Source organism: Chiloscyllium plagiosum, unplaced genomic scaffold, assembly GCF_037043375.1.
Source record: "Chiloscyllium plagiosum isolate Xiang-an unplaced genomic scaffold, Cpla_swu_hap1 HiC_scaffold_18, whole genome shotgun sequence".
NCBI classification, from domain to species: Eukaryota; Metazoa; Chordata; class Chondrichthyes; order Orectolobiformes; family Hemiscylliidae; genus Chiloscyllium; species Chiloscyllium plagiosum.
Genome location: NW_028270156.1, coordinates 52,599,302 through 52,614,050, shown reverse-complemented (window position 1 = coordinate 52,614,050; position 14,749 = coordinate 52,599,302). Strand labels below are relative to the sequence as shown.

General features: G+C 37.4%; 1 protein-coding gene across 8 annotated transcripts in view; it reads left to right on the top strand.

The window, feature by feature from the left end:
- dagla (diacylglycerol lipase, alpha) overlaps positions 1 to 14,749 on the top strand; it is a 329,798-nt gene that overhangs the window by 217,780 nt on the left and 97,269 nt on the right. For all 8 annotated transcript variants that reach the window (XM_087996619.1, XM_087996615.1, XM_087996617.1 and 5 more), the window contains 2 exons: positions 57 to 195; positions 6,562 to 6,649. In XM_087996619.1, the coding sequence (XP_087852745.1) occupies positions 57 to 195; positions 6,562 to 6,649 (227 nt within the window). The remainder of the gene's footprint in view (positions 1 to 56; positions 196 to 6,561; positions 6,650 to 14,749) is intronic.

The window sequence follows — 14,749 nt, the reverse complement described above, 5'->3', positions numbered from 1 at the left end:
GTTAAAGCAGTATGCAAACAGTTTATACCAATGTTCTGACTTCTGTCTGCTTCTAGGAATTGTAACCTGTAATTGGGTCGTTATTCTGAGCGTCTGTATAACAGTAATGTGCGTCTTCGACAGAACAGGCAGAACATTTGTGAAACTTCGGGCAACCAAACGGCGTCAACGCAACCTCAGAACTTACAATTTACGGTATAAAGGAATAGTTCATAATTTTCTAACTTGGGTACCTTGTGGTGCACGTCTGGAAGCTGGTTGTATAAAGTATCACTTTTGCAGAAAGAAAATTGTAGTCAGTCCCATTCCAGATGGAGCTTTTCTACATTATAGCAGTTGCTAGGCTTTGTGAGATAGAACTTAGAATGTAGATCATTACAGCGCAGTACAGGCCCTTCGGCCCTTGATGTTGCGCCGATCTGTGAAACCAATCTGAAGCCCATCTAACCTACACTATTCCATTATCATTCATATATTTATCCAATGACCATTTTAATGCTCTTAAAGTTGGTGAGTCTACCATTGTTGCAGGCAGGGCGTTCCACACACTTACTACTCTCTGAGTAAGAACCTACCTCTGACATCTGTTCTGTATCTGTCACCCCTCAATTTAAAGCTATATCCCCTTGTACTAGCCATCACCATCTGAGGAAAAAAGCTCTCACTGTCCACCCTATCTATTCTTCTGTGCATCTTGTATGCCTCTATTAAGTCACCTCTCACAAAAACAGTCTCAAATCCTTCAGCTTTTCCTCATAAGACCTTCTCTCCATACCAGACAATATCCTAGTAAATCTCCTCTACACCATTTCCAGTGCTTCCACATCCTTCCTTTAATGAGGCAACCAAAACTGTACGCAATATTCCAAATGCAGCCACTCCAGAGTTTTGTACAGCTGCTACATGACCTCATGGTTCCAAAACTCAATCCCTCTACCAAAAAAAGCTAACACAATATCCTCTACATCCATCATTGACAGAAAGCTGAATGGATCCTTTTATATAATCCTGTTTTGAAAAGGTGTGATGACTTAATGAGACAGTTAGCAACAATGATGTCATCTCAGAGTTCCTGCTTTTTTTTGTCTCAACTTTTCTCTTTGTACATGGGGCAATTAAAATTAATTTAAATAAAAATAAATTCCTGTTTCTGACCTATCATTAACGGTTGCATATGCATGGAAGGCACTTGTGGCACAGTGGTGGTGTTCCTATCTCTGAGCCCGGAGGCCAGGGTTCAAGTCCCATGTGCTTCACTTGTATGTAAGAACATTTCTGAGTAGATTGATTTAAAAAAAAAAGTTGCTGCACTCCACTAGAATATGAAGTGACAACTTCTGCAGTAGCAGGAATTGGAGACAGCAGTTGATCAAGGTAAATAGAAGTTTGAGCCCTTTTGTAACACAGTGATTGAGTGGTAGAAAACCTGGGTTTAAGTCTCATCTGCAATAGAGGTAACTAATAACATCTCTGGATAGGTTGATTAGAAAAACAGGTTATCAGCTCAATTTGGCTTAGTCATACAGCATAGAAACAGGCCCCTTTAGCCCACCATGCCTATGCTGACCAACAAACACTAAACTACATTACACTCATTTACCTGCCCTTGGTCTATAGTCTTAGAATAATAATATTTGGTTTCATCAATAATTCAGCTGATAAAAATTTAAAAATGTTTAGGTTCTAAAGTCTGTACTGAGTTAACAGATCTCAGACTAGATGCAGCAATACCACTGGCAAAGTAAGGATCAGCTTTTTGAAAATCTTGTTTCTGCTGTCTATCCATTGACTTAATTGTGAAGAGCATTTGTGTACCGACAACAATTGAAGACCGGAAAGTGATAGCATTGCTTTGTTAAATGTTCCACATGCACTGGTCACCCATCAGAGATGCACACATTTCAAATTTGTACCTGATGAACAGGATTTGGCTGAGGTGGTAGAAAATGGTCAGTGTTGGAACTATATCCCAGCTTGAATTAATATTTATGAGAATTGGGAGAACAAAAGCTGAAAGATTATTCAAGGACTAATATTGTTGCCATTAATGAATTGAGCAAATCTTAGTTTTTGGCAAGGGAATCTTGTGAAGAATATGAGGAGACGTTCATTAAAATAATTACTAAACATTGGCTCTGAATGGCCTCATGCCTGCACACCTAGAAACTGTCATATTTGTTGAAGTTGTTAGAAATTATCTGCAACCTCCTTTAATTGATGTTTAGAGGCATGTGTTAGTAATTCCCAACATGTCAGCTTGCAAGGCTGACCAAAGGCTTAAAGTTACCAGATCAAAAAAAAAGTGGAATACTGAATGTCTGTTTCAAAATGTATTTCATGTGGCTTTTATTAATTTGCATTAATATCATTGACTCTTAAATCCATATGCTGTGGTCTAACAAGCTACTCACTTCAAAGGTAGTTAAGGTTTGACAACAAACATTGCTAGCAACACCCACATCTTAAGACAGAATAAAATAAAGATCCTGTAGTGGAGCTTGAAATCATGTCCTTCTGACAGAGCTGGCGATGAAGTCAGATTGCATTTAGACCATCTCACCTGTGAAGGTAAGAAATTAAACTAGCAGTGCAATGGATCATAAACCATTTATCATTGAAGGTCCATATTTTTGCTGTGGAATTCACAGGTAACAGCCTAAACAGCATAAAAAAAAGCTTGCGCCAGTGATAAATTTAGAACTTTCTGAAGGGAAATGTGAGTACTGAAGTCAAGAAATATACAGTATTCTCTGGCAGGAGCTAGAGCATCTTTCGATAAATTGAATTTTAGATTCTTTATCTGTTACTTTTTTTTGCATTTTGTAGCCTACACTTTTGCCTTTTAATCTAAAAATAATTTATCTTGGATTACAGGAATGAAAAGGTAACCGACCACTTTAATACATTACAGGATCCAGAAAATCTAACCCCAGATATATCTTGTTAATTTATAAAATAAATCACAATAATTCTAAATAAGTTTGAATCTGATTTCACAAGACAAAACTCAAATCAGTGATAAAGGTTCATTATTATCTGGAAACCTGGGTGCTAACGTGGAGGTACCATGTACAGCTTCAAGTTGGATTTTTTTATTTCTATACTGCTCATTAAGGGCAGAGATAATTTTACTTTCATTTTTCATCTGTCTGTGAATGGTAGCATGGTGTCAGATGTTTGTTGTTATATGCATTTTTAATAAAGGCTTACATACAATTCGAGGTGAATAGTTCAGTATATTAGGAAAAAGGCAGAAGAAAGAAAAATCTGCAGCAGTCCAGTATCACAGGATGACAGAACATGCAGGAAATCAGGCAGCTTGTGTAGATTCAGTTGGAGTGAAAGATGCTTCAGTTTAGCGGTCTCCAAAGCAGTTAGGAGTGGGATAAATCAGTGAATCTAGCAAATCAGCAAGTCAGTGTTTGTGGACACAAGATAATGAAGGTCGAAAGCCAAGGAGATAAGACTAATTATTAAACCCCTGAAAATCTAACAGTATGGAAAACCCATGTGTTTGATCTGCAATTGCTTAAAACTTGGGTATCTGTAAGATTGTTGTTGAGAGTAAAAGGGTTGTCTTTTTGTTTCTGATATTTGTAATAAGTCTATTTTAATATGTAGTGTTAATTTGGAGGTGCCAGTGTTGGACTGGGGTAGACAAAGATAGCTGCGCCTGATGAAAGAGCAGCGCTCCATAAGCTTGTGCTTCCGAATAAACCTGTTGGACTATACCTTGGTGTTGTAATTTTTACATATGTAGTGTAGCATTGCTCTTGTTTTTTCTTTTGTGTAATGACTGTTTAGTTTGTTAAAAATCCATTGGCACCTCTTGTGATTATGTTTAAGTGACTGACCACCACTGTTGACAAGTATCAAAATTGAGATTTATGATCTGTTTAGCCAAGTCTCATTCTGGAGTCTGAACTGTTCTGTATTACCAGAATGAAATGGGGATCTAACGCCAGTCAATTACTTTTAGTGCCAATTAAATGCATGCCAATACAAATATGCAAGTGTGAGAAAAGAGACTTTGAGTTTGGCATTGTATCTGTTGTTGCAGTCTGTTAAACTAGATTTCATCCTGGGATTTGACACGTCCAGTATTGCCAAAAACTGTGATTTTAACAAGAGTCAGCTGGTCCCTGATTGCATGGCATATTTGAAGCAGACATCAAATTTGGATAAGCCAAATTAGCTATTTTAATAAGCTTTTAGTTCCAATTAGCTTCTGGAGGGATAACTGTGAACTAATGACATTGAACCAAAACCTAATAGAAGATTAAGCTCTAATGAATGGACACATATGACAGTAAAATTTAAAATATTGAGTTTTCAACTGTTCATTGAGATTAGAAATTGCCTTCAGCAAGGTTATCAGTTTAAAGTTGAACACAAGATTTTTTGTCTTCTAATTAAAACAAAACCACAGCCTGTTAATATAACTTATTTCCAATGTTTTAGTAATACCTCTGGAATTGGCAGTTGACAAGTGTCATTAGACTCTTTCTGGTATAAGTAGGTACATGTACCAATTTTCACACTATCAAGTCATCTGAAGATAATTCTGCCTCAAATTCATGCAAAATAAACAGGAGGGCATTGATTGCTTCTCATAACTTTCAGGTCCAGCAACCAATCAAGCTGCCAGCAATAGCATTATCAATAACAAGGAGAGATTTTCTTTTAAAACATTAAGAAGCTGACCCATAGGTCAGATTAAAATACTATCAGCTTAAAAAGTACAAATGGTTTCCACATTATGAACACGTCAATTACTGTTCACTAAACAGTTCTCAATTTTTAACTACTTCTTCCCACGGTGTAAATAGTTATTTAGAGGATGTTAAGTATTTAATTCCATGAGATTTCGTAGCCAATTTTAATGAACTTGTGACAGTTTGAAGCAATGATATAATCTTTAAGTATTGCTTGATGGCTGATTATAAGGCAGTAATGCAGTCCTTTAGTTGAGATAATCAGTGAACCACATGCGCTTCACCCTTGCTGATTTATGATGCTACTTAAGTCCTTTGATTAGATAGCACCTTAGCAAATGATATGACATATTTGGTATGCTCAATCAAATGTTATTTTGTAAACCTGTAGACTTAACATTACTTATATATGTTTTTACAAAAGGCATCTCACCACCAGCACTTAAGGGCAATTAGGGATAAGCAATTAGTGATGGCCCAACCAGTGATGCCCACACCTCATAAATGAATAAATAAATATTCACGGCAATTTGTCCTACAAAGGAATGAATGCTGAAGTCTGATGGCCATTGCTCCATTGAGAATGAATTTGATGCATAGGCTTTATGCCATTTCTAGCAACTGCATATTTAAAGATGGGCTTTCTTGTGCTCAGATTGCAACATTGAATTATAATCATATACTGTAACCTCTGAAGTATTATAGTACAAAAAAAATCTCCATTAATTTTAATGATTGTGTTTGGCTCTGAGCTATTCAATCTAAAATTCCTAGCTTAAACTCTAGTGGGACAGCTTTTATGATGCCACCATTGGATGTCAGGTGACAACAGAATCTGCTTTAAGGTTGATATCCCTTGTTGAACGATATGTAACACTCAGCATTTGTGCTGTATGTAAAGAACATTTCTCTTGTTTAGGCACCAGAGCAATGCTAGCATATGTATGTATATAGGCGAAAGTGAGTACTGCAGATGCTGGACATAAGAGTCAAGAGTGTGGTGCCGGAAAAGCACACAGGTCAGGCAGCATCCGAGGAGCAGGCAAATCGATGTTTTGGGCAAAAGCTCTTCATTAGGAATATAGCCAAACAAGAGGGAATGTCTTTCGAAGGGCAGAGAAATAATGAGGCAAAAAAAATGATAGAGAAGGTAACATCTGATGGCCTTAATGAAGCGGATTTGCAACTGGTGACACTTTTGTTTTATCAACTCATGGGTTCTGGGTATTGCTGATAAGGTTTGCCCATCCGTTGTCTTGAACTGAATGGCTTGCAAGGCCATTTCAGAGGGTAATGAATAGTCAACCACATTGCTGTGAATCGAGAATCAACTGTATACCAAATGAGGTAAAGATGGCAGCTTTCCTACCCAAAAGAACATTCGTGAACCAGTTTTTTTTTTACAACAATTGACTATAGTTACATAATTGTCATTAGGCCAGCTTTGAATTCCTGATTTTAGTTGAATTCATATCTCATTATAGTGGGATTTGAACTTAAACCCCTAGAACATTAGTTTGAAGTTCTGGGTTGCTAGTTCAGTGAAATGACCACTATGCTGCTGTCTCCCATAATTTAACAGCTTGTGCTCTTAACATTGCCATATCTGGAGCAGTATAGGATTTGCTTAGATCATTAGGAGTTAGGCATGAAGCAGGAAGTCCAGTGTTCTCCTGAGACATTAATGTACCATTAAGTTGTCAGATTTTGAGGCAACCTATAAGTTGGAAAGATTTCCTCATAGCTGATTGCTTCAAATATCAGTTTTATAGTTCTTAAGTCTTACTGTATTAAACTTTATCAACTCTCCTTTAAGACAAAAAAATGCATCATTTTTCTCATGTAGCCATCGTTTGGAGGAAGAGCAAGCCAGTAGCTGGAGCAGGAGATTGAAATTTTTTCTATGTTGTACTCGTACACAGGACACACAGACTGTAAGTACAATTACACTTTTCAATGGAATTTCTTTTGTATAGATGATATAACACATCAACTCAATGTTCAGTGTTTGAAAATTTAATTGAAAATATGGTGGGCATTTGTTTGTTGGTATCTTGCCTATGTCTGTCTTTTCTGCTTGTGGCCATAGTTTAAGCTTTAACGCTTAAAGTGTCCGAAATATATCCACGTCAAGTTGTGTTTATTCAATATTATTTTAGTGTATTTCACTATATTAGGTGCTTAATCAATCCTAAGAGACTTTCCTAGAATTTATTTCTATATTTAAAAAAAGAGGTTTGCATTTATAAAATACTTTCATGACTTCAGATCAACTCAACAGATGCTTTAGAGCCAGTGAAGTACATTTGAGTGAGCCAAGTGCACAATAGTGGATGTTTCAGCCAATTTGCTTATGGCCAGCAATAGCAATGTAATAATGACTGGATTTAGTGATCTTGACTGAAGCATCATAATAATAACCAAGGATCACTTCCCTGCTTTTCTTAGAAATAGTTGCATAAGATCCTTTGCATTTGTATCCATGTGAGAGAGCAGCAGAAATATTCCGTCAGTATTATTGTGGAGTGTCAGCCTAGATTTTTATAGTGCTGTCTCTGGAGTGGGACTTGAACTCACAGCCATTCCTCAAACACTGAAAATCCTCTGGGGCACCTTCTAAACATCGTTTCTTTAATGAGCCCGAGCCTTGTTGATACATTCTTCACTATGCATACATATTTCTTGCTGAGGAAGAGCCAATAGAGTGTGGTGAAACACATACTTAGGATTCTGGTGTATATATCCCAAAACAAGACCATTTTAGCCATACCTGAGAGTCTTTTCCCTTTTCTGATTACTGCATTTGTGTGAAGAACTTGGAATAATGAGAAATAGAAACAGGCGTAAGCCATTTGGCCAACAATCCATGGAATCTTCAGGAAAATTGAAAGGAGCTAGACGGTCTCAGGCTTAGCGTGTGTAATATGAAACCTTGAATGGATGTTATCATTCTGTTTACAGATAGTTTGAAATTTTGGAAATCAAAACACCAAGAGATATTTGCCATTTGTGTTTAGCAAATACTAGCTTTAAAAGTACTGAATGCAGGTCAGTAAGTCATGCAGTAAGATCACTTGTTATGTACTAACACTCAGCTTATGATATAAGTTAGCAGTTTTAATTCTGATAAATAGCAATTAATCAATTTTATACATTTAGTTTCATAAAGACGTAGACTTTCCTCATCTAATGACGCATGAAGCAGAGAATGTATTTGCACACAGGAAAGTTTACACAAACAATTGTTGTATTCCTTGAAAGGTAGAAGATTATGTTATGACTTGATTAACATTTCCCACCTGGAGTGGCTCAGTGGTTAGCACTGCTGCTTCACAATGTCAGGGACCCAGGTTTGATTCAGCCTCGGGTGACTGTCTATGTAGAGTTTGCATATTCTCCTCCACCGGGTGCTCTGGTTGCCTCGCATAGTACAAAGGTATGCAAGTTAGGTGGATTGGCCATGCTAAATTGCTCCATAGTATCCAGAGGTGCAGGCTAGGTGGGTTAGACATGGTAAATATGTGGTTACGAGTATAGAGTTTGGGGGGTTGGTTGGGATACTCTTTGGAGGGTTGTTACAGACCCAATGGGCTGAATAGTCTCTCTCTGCTCTGTAGAGATTCTACAATTCTGTGAAGATATTTGGTGAACAGATAGTGTAGTTGATAGTCAAACTGTTTTCACTGGTTGAGAAATTTGGGGACTAAAATATGGAAACACTTGCACACATCAGGGTGGCATAAGTTAGAAACTTCTCCTTTGCAAACACCAATTCTTGCTAGACTACACAAGCATTTTAAATAGAGTCATTGAGATGTACAGCACAGAAACAGACCCTTTGGTCCAACTTGTCCATGCCGACGATATCCCAACCTAATGTAGTCCTACTGACCAGCACCTGGCCCATATCCATCCAAACCCTTCCTATTCATATACCTATCCAGACGCCTTTTTAAATGTTGCAATTGTACGAGCCTCCACCACTTCCTCTGGCAGCTTATTCCATACGTTTACCATCCTCTGCATGAAAATGTTGCCCCTTCGGTCTCTTTTGTATCTTTCCCCTCTCACCTTAAGCCTATGCCCTCTAGTTCTGGAGTCCCCCATCCAGGGAAAAGACCTTGTCTATTTATCCTATCCATGCTCCTCATGATATTATAAACCTCTATAAGGTCACCCCTCAGCCTCCAATGCTCCAGGGAAAACAGCCCCTGTCTTTTCAACCTCTCCCTATAGCTCAAATCCTCTGACCCTGGCAACATCCTTGTAAATCTTTTCAGAACCCCTTCAAATTTCACAACATCCTTCCAAAAGGAAGGAGATTAGAATTCCAGGCAGTACTCCAAAAGTGGCCTAACCAATGTCCTGTGCAGCTGCAACATAACTCCAAACTGCTGTACTCAATATTCTGACCAATAAAGGAAACCATACCAAATGCCTGCTTCACTATCCTATCTACCTGCACCTCTGAGATAGAGGAGACTTTTGCTAACTAAAGGTAGTAAGATATATGGGTTAAAGTGGGTATATAAAGTTAGGTCACAAAAAAGTGTAAACACACAGGCTTGAATAGTGTTTTCTTTTGTTTTTGTCGGCTTGAGCTGGTTTTGGATCTCGACAATATGTAGAAATTTGCATATTTTACTTACTTCAGAGAGCAAATCCTCACAAACTTCAACATTGTGGGTTCAAGCCTCAGAATGGAACTAAGTACTTATTCTTAGCTGATAATGTTAGCATTTTGTTAAAGGAAATCCTGTAAATGTTCTTGAAAAAAGGTGTTGAATGGGGAAACCTTTGTTCTCCTAATGGCTGGTTGCATATTTGATGAAAACAGCAATCGTAGATAATAAATTACATTCACCTCTTTTAATGTTTGTGTATTAGTTGGACATGACTTCCAGTTTCTAAAACTGTGTCGCCTTCGTTTAGCTCCAGCTTCTCAAGGTGCTCCCTTATATTATTTGTTCTAATGGTTCATTTTCTCAACAGTGTCTATAAGGTTCCCAGTCCAATAATTTCATCACCCATTTTCAGAAGGTTTTTGCCAATCCTCTCAGATTTGACCAGAGTCCAGTGGATTCTGAACAATATCCCTGAGGAAACTCTCAAACCTTCCCTCTGATTCCTTCAGATGCAGGATAAACCTTGTCAAAATTAGAAGTCTTATCTCCCTTAGAGTTCAACAGTCTCCCCAAAATGTCTTGAATTTTTATTTCAAACATTTCAAGTCTATATTTACCTTTTGAACTGTACCACTTGCATTTCTCTGACTATTTGTTTCTTTTGAGTTCTGTTGGAAAATAACCAATAAGTATTTCAACAATTCTCCTATCTTCAGAAATAAGAAAAAGATAAACCTGTTATCGAGAGGTCGATTGCTTATGCTGAGAGCGAGAGAGCAAATATTTTAGATCTCTGACCTTTCATCACAACTAAAAGACATTAGAAACGTCAACAGCATTGAGACTATTAAAACTTCTGTTAGGACTTGAGGGTAGAGGGCTGCTATAGTTTGCAGTATTTTTTTTAGATTAGATTAGACTGCAACGTGGAAACAGGCCCTTCGGCCCAACAAGTCCACACCGACCCGCCGAAGCGCAACCCACCCATACTCCTACATTTACCCCTTACCTCACACTACGGGCAATTTAACATGGCCAATTCACCTGACCTGCACATCTTTGGACTGTGGGAGGAAACTGGAGCACCCTCAGGAAACCCACACAGACACGGGGAGAACATGCAAACTCCACACAGTCAGTCGCCTGAGGCGGGAATTGAACCCAGGTTTTGCCTTTTTTGCCTTTTTTTCTGTCTTCAGACATCACTTCCCAAATTTCAGTGTGCCAACCCTCGATACACTCATTGTTTACTCTTGACATATGTGAAGAATGTTAATGTAAGAAGAAAAACAATAATCTGTCTCACAACATTTTTCCTTCAGGTAAAGAGATTAGAAAAATAAAACTAGAATGTAAGTCTGGATGCATTGATGCCTTTCAGCAAGCCAAATAGAAGCAAAATTATGTAACCCTCATACTGTGGTGTGACACATGAAGGCAATTTTTTTGATTTAAAAATTTATGTGTGACTTCAACTGAGACAGGTAAAGTTTAATTAGGGTGAATTGATTGTTTTCTGATTAGTTATCTCAGGAACAGGTGTCCTTTTCCAAATTATTTCCACTCCTACAATTAAATCCCAAAATAGCATTTGTTGTGAGTATTATAAAATGAAACTATCCCTGTGTGCTTGCCATGGAAACAGCAGACAGCCAATTAGATGCAGGCCACTGGAGAGGTGGTGATTAACATGGTTCCTGGCAGCAATTCTTGTGACAGTTACAAATATGTAATTGAAGCTATAAGGAATAATATGCACAAGAGTTTGTATGTTATACATATTTTATTGCTATATTTTTGTAAACGTATATATTTTACATAGTCACAAAAATGGCAGTTGACAGAAAAGGAGTTTTGTGAAAAAACAACTAACCTCAGAAATCTCAAAACCACTTAAATATTACAGTTAATTTGGGCACATAAATAGATCTGTCAGCAAATCTTCAAATTGTATACAATACCAACAGACTATCAGTCACATTATTAGAAAATTAGATTAAGCGAGATTATAGTACAGACTTCAAAGTTAAACATGTAGACTATACTTACAGTACCCACACTGTTTGCATTGCACCCACAGCTGATGAGATGCAGGCACACCCACAGCACTGTCAGAACTTGAATTTGAGACTTTTAAAGGTATTCTCATCCTGCTAAATTGACTCCACAAAAAGTATGAATTCACTCGTTATCTTGGACCTTCCTATAAACACTAATCTGTCTTTGTGTTTTCCACCAATGATTCCCTCACATGTTTTCAACTTTGGCATTCATGTACCCAAAGGATCAATACTGTAACATAAGCTGCATATCTCAGATTAAAAAGCACACACAAATTTAAAAGAAAATGTACATTTGTCATATAATTTGAGGCAACAACCAGATTTTATAGAATCTCTTGTTCCTTGAGTCTTGATTGGCAAGTGCTTCTATGTTTTCTATTTCCCTTTCTTTTCTTTGCCACTTTTGTTTTCCTCTGTTATTCCTTGCAGATTGTTAGCTGTGAGATTTGTATTGTTAGTTCTGGATAGACACCTAAAGAATGCTATCGGCTTTCATCTTTGACCCAGTGGTAGTTCTTGCCTCTGAATCAGAAAGTCACAGTCACAAGCCTCATTCAGGGGACTTGAGGACTGACTGGTTGACAATCTAGCAATGTTGAAGGAGAGCTCCTCTGTTAGAGGTTTTGTCTTTGGATGAGATGTAAGCTTAGATCTTGTTATTTGTGTATTCATATACAGTATAAGCGCACACAGAATATGTGTGTAATATAAATGTTGAGACCATCACTAATTTTCTTTGATTTTTCTCATTTTTGGATTGGAACTGATAGTTGAAGCTGAGAATGGAACTTTGAACTTCAAAGAGCAATTTGTTTCAAAAAAGTGAGAACAAAAGACTTAATTGCTGTTGAGAGCTGGCCTGGAAAGATAATGCAAGTTAATTTCTATTGTTAAGGATACTGTGTAACTTTCAGCACCAAAACTTTGCTATGCTCCGAAACTGTCAGCTGATTGAATGTTGAATTGGTCAATCAATAGAGGACTGATGCTGGTCAGCCAACTACAGAGAATGTTGAAAAAGAATGAGAAAAACCAGTGAACTGATTGTGACTCAGTTTTGGGTAGGAGATAGTTTTGTTTTGGAATCTTTTGGACTGGAATCTTTTCTGTTTTTTGCACGCTCTAGTTATTCTGCAGATATAGACTTTTTGCAAGTTTTGAGAAAAGAATTTGAATCTGTAAGAAATAAATAAGTGTCCAGAGGCAAGGGGAAGCAGTTTGCATTGACTGGTGACTTTGGAATTCCAGCAAGATATACAGTCCAAATGCTTGTGATTCAATCCATTATTCAAGGATTTTATGAGGTGTAGTATTCATTGTTGAAATGGTTATTAAACTGACAAATTGCAGTTATTTTGTTTTAATTTATCTGTGTGTCTTCCGATATGGGAGTTCATGATGAATGAGGATTGAGCTTAGATCATTGATATTATTTACCTTAAGACATAGGAAAAGGAGTAGACTATTCAGCCCCTTAAGCCTGATCTGACATTCCTTAATTCCACTTTCCTGCCTTTTCCCTCTAACCCTTGATTCATCTACTGATGAGATCTGTCTATCTGAGCCTTAAATATACATAAGGACTCTGCCCTGACAGTTCTCCGTGACAATGAGTTCTAAAGACCCTCAAGCCCTCTGAGAGAAAGAAATCTTCTTTATCTCAGTCTTAAATTAATGTTCCTTTATTCTGAGGCTATGCCCTCTGGTCCTAGACTCTCCCATGAGGGGAAACTTCCTCTCAGCATCTCCCCTGTCATGCCCATAAGAATCTTATATATTTCAACAAAATCTTCTCTCATTTGTCTAAATTTTAGTGAGTAGAGTTCCAACATGTTTAAACTTTGCTCTGATGATAATCCCTCCATACCAAGGATCATTCTTGTGAACCTTCTCTGAACTGCCTCCAATCTTTCTTAAAGTAAAAGGACCAAAACAGCTCACAATACTCTAGTTGTGGTCTCACCAGTACCTTGTGCAGTTGCCGTAAGACTTCCCTACTATTGTACTTCAATCCTTTTGAAATAAGAATTAACATTCTATTTGTCTTTCCAGTTACATACTGGAACTGTGTGGCCGTTTTGTATTTTGTGCATTGGAACCCCCCCCCCCCCCGGGTCCATCTATAGAGATATACGGATGTACGGCATGGAAATAGACCTTTTGGTCCAACTTGGCCATGCTGACCAGATATCCTAAACTAATCTAGTCCCATTTGCCAGAACTTGACCCATATCCATCTAGAACCTTCCTATTCATATACACATCAAAATGCCTTTTAAATGTTGTAATTGTACCAGCCTCCTCTTCCTCTGGCTGCTCATTCACATGCACCACCCTCATGCTTGAATGAAAAAATTGCCCCTCAGGTCCCTTTTAAAATCTTTTGTGCTGCAGCTTTCTGCAGTTTTTAAATAATACTTTGTTGTTTTTTTCAAAATTAACAACTTCACATTTTCCAACATTATGTTCCATTTGCCAACTCTTTGTCCATTATCTTAACCTATTAATATCTCTCTGTAAACTGTTTCTGTCTATCTTGCAACCTAACTTTCTACCTATTTTTGTGTCATTTTCAAATGTGGCTACAGTACATTTGCATCCATCCTCCACGTTATTAATTTACATTGCAAACATTTGTGGTCCAAGCACTTATCCCTTTAGCACTGGCTGCAGATTGCCAACCAGAAAAAGAATTTGTTATTCCCATTTGCTGTTTCCCACCCATAGCCGATTCTCTATGCGTGCCAATATGCTACCTCCAACACTATTTGTTGTATCCTTTGACAGCCTTGTGAGACCTTGTAGTTTATCTAAATTCTACGAAAGTTACATTCTTAATAATAGATCATTGATTTTTATTTCACTTATAAACTTAGTGTTCAAGATCTGTTATTTGTAAGATCTGGGTAAGAATAGTTGAACATTTTTGAGAGTTATTGAATGTTTTATTTTTGTTGTGTTGTGAATCCAGTGAGGCTGATTTTGGTGTAGCTTGCTATTTCTATCTCTTAATAGTAATAAATAAATGCATACATATAATGCATATAAATGTATGGCTTTTGTGACATATATAGTAACAAAGAGAGCCCTCTGTTCAAGCTGTTGAGCCTTGTGCAAAGGAGCTGCCATGAATTATCAGTAAATTAACCCATGAGAGATTTGTAATCCTAAAGTCAGATTTAGTTTTTTTAAGCTTTTTTAAATTGATGTTGTACTACTTTTGATATGCTGGTGCTTTGCAACTGGCTAAAATCCAAAAGTAAAGATTGCAATAACTTCTCCCTTAAGTTGCTCTGAAGAACCACTCAAAATGAGTCTTCAGACACCTGGCCTTTGTGAGACTCAG